Consider the following 9,126-nt stretch of genomic DNA (forward strand, 5'->3'; position numbering starts at 1 on the left):
CTCAATCTAATGCAAACCTCAGGATGATATCATGCATTCATATGGGATAATTTTTTAGTGAAACCAGAACTTGTAAGAATATGTGGTGGTGGTAGATGGATATGGTAACTCTAGAAAGCCAATAAAATTGAGTTATTATCAGCCTCTGGACAGGCAAGCATGTAGAGACATTCACAGAATTTTACTACCTGCCTATTGATGCTAGAAATGTCAAGAACTGTGACTGAAGTCTTTCCTGCAAAACTCAAAGGGAGACTTTGAATAGTACCTTCTAGGAAGATAGTGTACTGAGCCTTAGCTCACACACAAGTGTGAAAACCTTTTGCATAGGTAGTTGAACAGGTTTACAACAAGAAAATCTGGCCTTGTGTGCACAGAAAAGATTGGATGTTAGATATCCATTACCCTACCTCATAGTGACCAGTCAACTAGTTGCTATGATGTGCACTGATCACCAGGGGGCAAACGCTCAACACAAGAACTGCCCCCTTGTGGTCAGTGTGCTCCCACAGGGGGAGTGCCACTCAGCTGGTTCACAGCTGGTGAGCACAGCTGTGGTGGCGAGAGCCTCTCCTGGCTCTGCCACAGTACTACAGAGTGGTGGCAGGTGCAGTGGGCCAGGATGAGCAGGAGCAGTGTGGTGCCTGACCTCCGCTTGGGCTCCTCCCTGCGGCTTGGTGCACTGCTATATCCCCCGAGTGGTCCCAGATTGTGAGAGTGCACAGGCCAGGCTGAGGGGATCCTCCCACCCCATGCACGAATCCATGCACTAGGCCTCTAGTTTTCTTACAAAACCTCACGTGACAAATTATCTTCAGAGCTTAGAACTAGATATAATTTTGTCACTAGTATAACCAAGTAAATAAATATTTTGTAAGTATCCTTGATCTGCACAGCAATCTTAAGGAACTAGTTAGGTAAATATTTCCAACTGTATGAATGATGAAAATGATTCAAAGCAAATTATTTACTTAAAGTCAGAAGTTTAGAAGTGGCAAAACTGATAACAGAACAAAGATCTTAGTGTCTCCCATTTCAGTTCTTTATAGCACCCCACCAACATGCATGCCATCACTCTAACACAGACATTTTCCAACATCTGAAAAGTATTCCAAAGTAGCTCCTGTAGAGCTAACACTTAAAAATGATGGAGTCCCCATGATAGGATGTGCTACTAATACACTATTGCAATGATTGGGTTAATTTTAAATGTCCCTCACTTGGGTTTCTTAGGATATTTTAAGAATGACAAACACTGCTATTATAATTTTAGGGTCATCAAAATTACTTTCTAAAATAATTTTTGAAACTAAACCAAATTATGAAAATTACTTTTCACACAGATGAAGGAACAAACTTCTGAAAGATGAGCAAAAGAGGTTTAATAGCTCTTTCTTATCTATTTCACTCCCTGAAAAAAAAAAAACGTTTTGAATATTAACTTCACAGGGTGAATATAACAAATTAAAAAGGAAGAAATAGAAACCTATCCAATTCTTGAATCATGGCTTGATTTTTGGAAGAAGGTTTGATCTTCCCCTCTTTTTTCCTGATCCTTTCTTGGCATTTTCTCTCTTCTGATTAACTGTATTGTACCTTCCAATTTCCATTGGAAACTCTCTTATTCTATGAAATTCATCCATATGTTGTCTTCTAGACATTTCGTATAAGCGAAAGGCCTGAAATAGGTCATCAAGGAGTTTTTGGCGTTCATTTTTTATCTTTCTGCAAGCCCTCGATTCTTGTTCCACTTTACGTGAATAGTATTTCACTTGATTTTCAAGACGCCTTTTCTCTTGAAGTAGCTTTCTAAGTAATGTCACTAAATATTTCATTGGCAATTGCTTGTAGACCTGAATAGTACCTTGTATATCTGAAGGCTCTGCACTGAGTTTTCCCAGTTTCTCTTTCAGAGTAACTATTTGCTCTTTCAGGTGATCATTCATTTCAAGTTGTATCTCATAACGAATTTTCCATTCATTGTTTTTAATGAAGTTGGCTTTCTGTTCCGCTCTCTTGTATGTTAGTTCATTTATTGAGAGTTTTACTAAGTCTTTCTTATGGACTTCTTCCAATAACTCCAGTTTTAGTTGTTCAATGCTCATATCTTCATAGTTGTCACCCATTGTGTTAAGTCAGAGACCTCTCCACACCCTTCTTATCAGCACGTCTTAGAGCAGAAGACCTGAAAGGTCACCCACAGCTGGGGAGAAGAAAGTGTTGATATGTGCTGTTACCATGGTGAACTGAATTCTAGAATTCTTGGCTGCAGTCCCCCCACCCAGCACCTTGCACATGTCATAACACTGCCTTCTTGTCTCCATTGCTCCTTTCCTTCTTTAAAAACATTTAAAAATATTATTGTTTTCAGAGAGTTCGAGAGTGAAAGAGAATAATCAATTGGCTGCTTCCTGCACACCCTCATTGAGGATTGAGCTTGCAATCTGGGCATGTGGCCAGTACATAGTTATTGCAATATTATTGACTATATTCCCTATGCTATGCTTTACATCCTTGTGATTATTTTGCATCTATCAATTTGTACTTCTTAATCCCTTCACCTTTTTTGCCCAGTCCCCAAACCCCCTCCCCTCTGACAACCATCAGCCTGTTTTCTGTAACTATGAGTCTGTTTCTGTTTTTTGTTTATTTATATTGTTATGTAGTTTCTAAATATAAGTGAAATCATATGGTATTTGTCTTTCTCTGACTAGCTTATTTTATTTATCAGAATGTCCTCTAGGTTCAACTATGTTGTTGCAAATGGTAAGATTCTATTCCTTTTTATGGCCAAGTATTATTCCACTGTACATATGTACCACAAGTTGTTGTGTGTGTTTTTTTTAATCCACTCCTCTATTGATGGGCACCTGGCTGCTTACATTTGTCTCCATTATTTCTGATGACTAGGCAGCTGTTAATATTATTGTGGTTCCTTTGCATATGATAGGTAATTTTTTCCTGCTGTTTTCAAGTTTTTCTCTTTGGCTTTGAACAATTTGATTAATATCTATCTAGCTGTGAATATATTTGTCTTTGTTCTACTTGGAATTCTTTGAGCTTCTTGGATGTGTAGATTAAAGTTTTTCATCAAATTTGAGAAATTTTACCCATTATTTCTTCAAATAATTATGTCATCCCCCCCCCTCTCCTCTTCTGGAACTCCCATTATGCATATCTGGTGTATCTGATGGTATCTAACAGGCCTTTGAGGGTATTCAGGTTTCTTCATTCTTTTTTACTATTAAGCCTGTTGAGTATTTTTTGTTTGTTATACCTTTAAATACCAAATTTTCATTTATTTCTATAATTTGTATCTCATTATTAATATTTCTCTATGTGATGAGTCATTGTCATCATACATTCCTTTAATTCTTTTTTTAAATTCTTTATTGTTGAAAGTTTTACATATGCCTCCTTTTTCTCCCTATTGACCTTTCCCCACTCACCCCCCCTTTAGTTCTTTAAACATGGTGTCCTTTAGTTATTCAAACATATTTATAATAGTTTATTTGAAATATTTATGTACTACATCTATATCAAGGCCCTCTCAGAAACAATGCATATAAGCTGGTTTTTCCTCTCTATGGGCTATGTCTTTTTTCTTTTTCTTTTTTTTAATATTTATTATTTACTAGTGGCCTGGTGCGTGAAATTTGTACACATTAAAAGAGGATTAATTAGAGGAAATATTTTAATATTGCTATTTTCCCTTTCTCTATACTAGAAGTGTCAGAAATGAAAGAAAATTAATAAAATGTATATGAAAATTTTCCTCCTTCAGTCTGGGGCGCAGCATGGGACCTGGAGTCAAGTCCCTACCCACCCGCAGCTCCTCAAAATTACACAAGACCCAGACTCAGTCGGCCCCACCCACATCAAACCCCACCAGGCATGGGGAGCAGCCTCAGGTCTCCTGGCCTGGTGCCAGGGGGAAGCAGCCTCAGGTTCCTGTAAAGCCCCACTGGGTGAGAGGCACAGCCTCAGTGCTCTTGACAAGCCCTGCAAGGTTGGTGAGGAGCAGTCTCAGGTCCCCTGTCAAGCCCTGCTGGGCAGAGGGTGCAGCCTTAGATCCCATGGCCTGGCACCAGGCAAGGGATGCAGCCTCAGGTCACCCAGGGCACCCTCAAGTCCCTTGGCCTGATGTCAGGGTGGAAGGCACAGCTTGAGGGTCCCCTGGCCTGGCATCAGAGCAAGGGGTGCACCTTGAAGTCCCAGTGAAGCCCTGCTGGGTTGGGGGCGTGGCCCAATGTCCCTTGTAAAGCCCCACTGGGTGGGGGGTACAGGCTCAGGTCCCTACTGATTGCTCCTTAATGCTTGTTACGGAAACCCCACCTACACTCTGGGCACCTCCATCTTTGTAATGGTGTGATGTTCAATTTGCATATTCCTTCTTTATTAAATAGTATTTTATTGATGTGCTTAGACTAATTATGTAGTGTCTATTTACCCTGCAGTGTGTGACAACTGGAATCTTTGCTCAGTTTAAAAAAAAAAATTCTAGTGGTTATACTTAAGCATAGTTACCTAGGGTTCACCCTTGGATCATCATAGCTGGCACAATATATACTAATTACAATATTATTGACTATATTCCCTAGGCTATACACTTATTTCTCCTTTGAACTCAAGGTTATGTGGGGTGTATTACATAATTTTCAAATAGCAATTTCCTGTTATATTTTTGTTACCGGTTTCTAGCTTAATTCTACTGATGTCAGATAATATACTCTGTATGATTTTAATCCTTTGAAATTTAAGACTTGCTTTATTTTATTTATTTATTTTTTATTTAGGGAGCCTTTATTAGCCAGCTGGAGACTGCTCTGCCATTCTCTATGCAGGTAGTCCAGAGAGAAGCCCCGACCCTTTGTGGAAGACCGCTTTTAAAACCATTTACCACATCTTGTTTTTGCAGAGTAAGTAAACAGTTTTTCCAAAGCAATGTCAGGGTCATGCCATTGAGGACCATGTTATTTAAAGGGTCATCCTGTTCATCAGAAAGCTGATACTGTTCTATAAAAGAAGGCCTACGTGCTGGGAAGGGGCCATGAGACCATATCTCAATGCCTGGCCTGGTGTAAGCACTGACAACTCTATCTGGGGCATACTCCACAGCCTCTGTAGTGCTAAAAAATTCCCACTCTCTCCCTAACTGGTTTGGCTCAGTGTATAGAGTGTCGGCCGGCAGACTGAAGGGTCCCAGGTTTGATTCCAGTCAAGGGCATGTGGTTGCGGGCACATCCTCAGTAGGGAATATGCAGGAGGCAGCTGATCAATGTTTCTTTCTCATCAATGTTTTTAACTCTCTGTCCCTCTCACTTCCTCTCTGTAAAAAAATCAATAAAATATATATTTTTTAAAATTTTCCACTCTCTAACATTCCCCACTGGTTTTATGTAAATGAGTCAAATCATTGACACTTTTGGATCATTGTTAGCGAGGGAGTTATATTGACCCAGGAGGACTATAAACTTGATAGAATTAATTCTCAGCTGAATAAAGTCAGTGGGCCTGTTTATAAGATAAGGGCCTGGAATGAGGGCCAGGACTAATCTTTAGAGGATCCAAAAAATCCTGGACTCTCTATTTTGCCTAGGCTGTCTTAAGCCAGGTATGATGAAGCCACATCGGGATCCTGTCAACCTTGACTGCTGTGGGGGTGGTCCTTTCCAGGTAGGAGTCAGTCTTTGTGTGGAAAATTTCTTTATCCAAACAGAATCACCAGGGTGGAAGGATGGACCGGATCAGCTTTCTTGCTGGACTGTAAAGCCTGTAAGAACTTGAGTAAAGATTGGTTATGGATTTCAGGTTTTCTAGGTTAGGTTTCCATGTTAGCTGGTGAGATGGGTAGGTCAGGGTTTGAAAAATTCACTAGAATCTGAAAAAGCCCCATTGGTTTTAGGGCAGCCTACTAGGCTGCTTCATCTGCAGCCTCACTCCCTCTTGCTTCTGGGGAGTCCCCTTGTCTCACATAGGTAGAGATGGAAAACTTAATTACATCTGGTAGTGCTAGCTGGCCCATCATCCTTGTTCTGCTTATATCTGTCTCTCTAATATATTACTTCAAGGATCCTGGCTCTAAATTCTTTTAGGGAAAATGGACGCCGGTGGGCTCTTCTAGCTACTTCCTGCTGAGGCAGGTCAGAGATTTCTCTCAGAGCCAAAAGTCCTTGCTGTCTGTCAGAGGGACAATGAGGTGTGGGCACAGAAGGAGGTGGGCCTGTGACTTGGTGGAGACAAACTGTAACAAATGGGCTAGTGGAAGGGAAAGAAATCCTTTCAGTTTTAATAACCTCTATTGAAATAGAATTTTTCTCCTCAAAAATCCTCTATGCTTATTAAAAGGACCATCTCAAGATCAATTTATCTATTATATTCAATTTGGCCCAAATGTTGGCATAAACTCAGGAAAGTTAACTGACTACCTTTGCTGGAATTTCATAATTAAATCTTAGTGTGCCCCATAGTGATAGGAAGCCAAGCCATCCAGCTGCTGTCCGGCTTTCCTGCAGTATCTGCTGAGTAGGTGAATCCCACACCTGTAGCGACTCCACCTGGGCCCACACCCTAGGTGTTTTTTTTTGTTTCTTTTTTCCAGGTTTTTATTAAAGTATTATATGTGTACATATTTTACCATTTCCCTCCCCATCCCACTCCCATATATGCCCTCAACCCCACAGTATTTTGCATCCATCAATTATGCTTATATTCATACATACAAGTCCTTTGGTTGATCTCTTACCTTTCCATCTCTCCCTAACCTTCCTGCTGTAATTTGACAGTCTGTTTGATGCTTTACTGCCTCTGTATCTATATTTTTGTTCATCAGTTTATAATGTTCTTTATTACCCACATATAAGTGAGATCATGTGGTATTTTTATTTCATTGACTGGCTTATTTCACTTAGCATAATGTTTTACAGTTCCATCCAGGTTGCTACAAATGGTAAGAATTCCTTCTTTTTTATGGCAGCTTAGTATTCCATTGTGTAGATGTACCACAGTTTACTGATCCAGTCATCAATGGGCACCTACATTGTTTCCAAATCTCAGCTCTGGTGAATTGTGCTGCTATGAACATAGAGGTGTATATATCTGTTCCGATTGGTGTTTCTAGTTTCTTAGGATATATTCCTAGGAGTGGGAATCCGGGTCAAATGGGAGTTACATTTTTAGCTTTTTGAGGAAACTCCATATTGTTCTCCACAGTGGCTGCACCAGTCTGCATTCCCACCAGCAGTGCAAGAGGGTTCCTTTTTCTCCGCATCCTCACCAACATTTGTCATTGTTGATATGTTGATGGTAACCATTCTGACAGGTGTGAGATGATACCCCATTTTTGTTTTAATTTTCATCTCTCAGATAAATAGTAACTTTGAGTATGTTTTCATGCGTCTCCCCTGGCCTTCCTTCTGTCTTCTTTCGAAAAGATTCTATTTAGGTCTGTTGACCATTTTTTTGTTGGATCACTTATCTTCCTTTTATTAAATTATGTAAATTGCCTGTATATTTTGGAGATTAAACCTTTATCGGTAATAACATTGCAAATATATTCTCCCTTATAGTGGGCTTTCTTGTTGCTTTGTTGATGGTTTCTTTTGTTGAGCAAAAGCTTTTTATTTTATGTACTCCCATTTGTTTATTTTCTCTTTAGCTTCCATTGCCCTAGGAGCAGTATCAGTGAAGAAGTTCTTTCAGTATATATTTGAGATTTATCTGCCTGTGTATTCCTCTAGTATTTTTATGGTTTCCCATCTTATGTTTAAGTCCTGTATCCATTTTGAGTTTATTTTTGTGTATGGTGTAAATTGGTGATCTAGTTTCATTTTTTTGCATGTATCTGTCCAATTTTCCCAACACCATTTATTGAAGAGACTGTCTTGAATCCATTGTAGGCTCATGCTTCCTTTGTCAAATATTAATTGAGTATAATGGTTTGGGTCAATATCTGGATTCTCTATTCTATTTCATTGATTTATATGTGTGTTCTTGTGCAAGTACCATGCTGTTTTGAGAACAGTTGTTTTGTAATACAGCTTGAAATCTGGTATTGAGATCCCACCTAATTTATTCTTCTTTCTTAAGATTGCTGTGGCTCTTCAGGGTGTTTTTTCTTCCAGATGAATTTTTGGAGAGTTCTTTCTATGTCTGTTAAATGTGCCATTGGTATATTAATAGGGAATGCATTGAATCTATAGATTGCTTTGGGTAGTATGGATATTTTAATGATGTTGATCCTACCAATCCATGAACATCGTATGTGCGTCCATCTGTTTACATCTTCCTCTAACTCCTTTTTCAGTGTCCTGTAGTTGTCCTGTATGGGTCTTTTACCTTCTTAGTTAAGTTTATTCCTAGGTATCTTTATTTATTTTTTTTTTTGGTGCAATGGTAAATGGGATTGCTTTTTTAGTCTATTTTTCTGTAAGTTCACTATTGGTGTATAGAAAGGCCATAGATTTCTTGGCATAAATTTTGTATCCTGCTACCTTGCCGAATTCATTTATTAAGTCTATTAGTTTTTTTATGGAGTCTTTCAGGTTTTATGTACAATATCATGTCATCTACAAATAAGGACAGCTTTACTTCTTCTTTTCCAATTTGGATGCCTTTTATTTCTTCTTCTTATCTAATTGCAATGGCTAATACTTCCAGTACTATGTCAAACAGTTGTGAGAGTGAGCATCCCTGTCTTGTTCTTGTTCTTAGGGGAAATGCTTTTAGTTTTGCCCAATGAGTATGATGGTAGCTGTGGGTTTATCATATATAGCTTTTATTATGTTTAAGTATGATCCTTCTATTCCCACCTTATTCAGAGTTTTTATAAAGAAAGTGTGTTGGCTTTTGTCAAATGCTTTTTCTGCATCAATTGATATGACTATGTGATTTTTATCTCTCAATTTCTTTAAGTGATTTATCATGTTTATTGATTTGCGAATATTGTACCATCCTTGCATTCCTGGGATAAATCCTACTTGGTCATGGTGTATGATCATTCTGATGTGCTGCTGAATCCAATTTGCTACAATTTTGTTGAGGATTTTGGCATCTATATTCATAAGGGATATTGGCCTGTAATTCTGTTTCATTGTGTGTCTTTAACTGGTTTTGATATTAGGGTAA

At 38.8% G+C, this 9,126-nt stretch overlaps 1 protein-coding gene across 1 annotated transcript; it reads right to left on the reverse strand.

Moving 5' to 3' along the window:
• Positions 1-1,502: 1,502 nt before the first annotated feature.
• LOC311614785 (coiled-coil domain-containing protein 169-like) lies at positions 1,503-2,126 on the reverse strand (the record flags this gene model as incomplete). The annotated part of the gene is made up of 1 exon (XM_084869934.1): positions 1,503-2,126. The coding sequence occupies one exon, from the start codon at positions 2,124-2,126 to the stop codon at positions 1,503-1,505; it is 624 nt and encodes a 207-aa protein (XP_084726060.1).
• Between the last annotated feature and the right edge of the window lie 7,000 nt (positions 2,127-9,126).

Source organism: Pipistrellus hanaki, assembly GCF_964339955.1.
Source record: "Pipistrellus hanaki genome assembly, chromosome: X".
NCBI classification, from domain to species: Eukaryota; Metazoa; Chordata; class Mammalia; order Chiroptera; family Vespertilionidae; genus Pipistrellus; species Pipistrellus hanaki.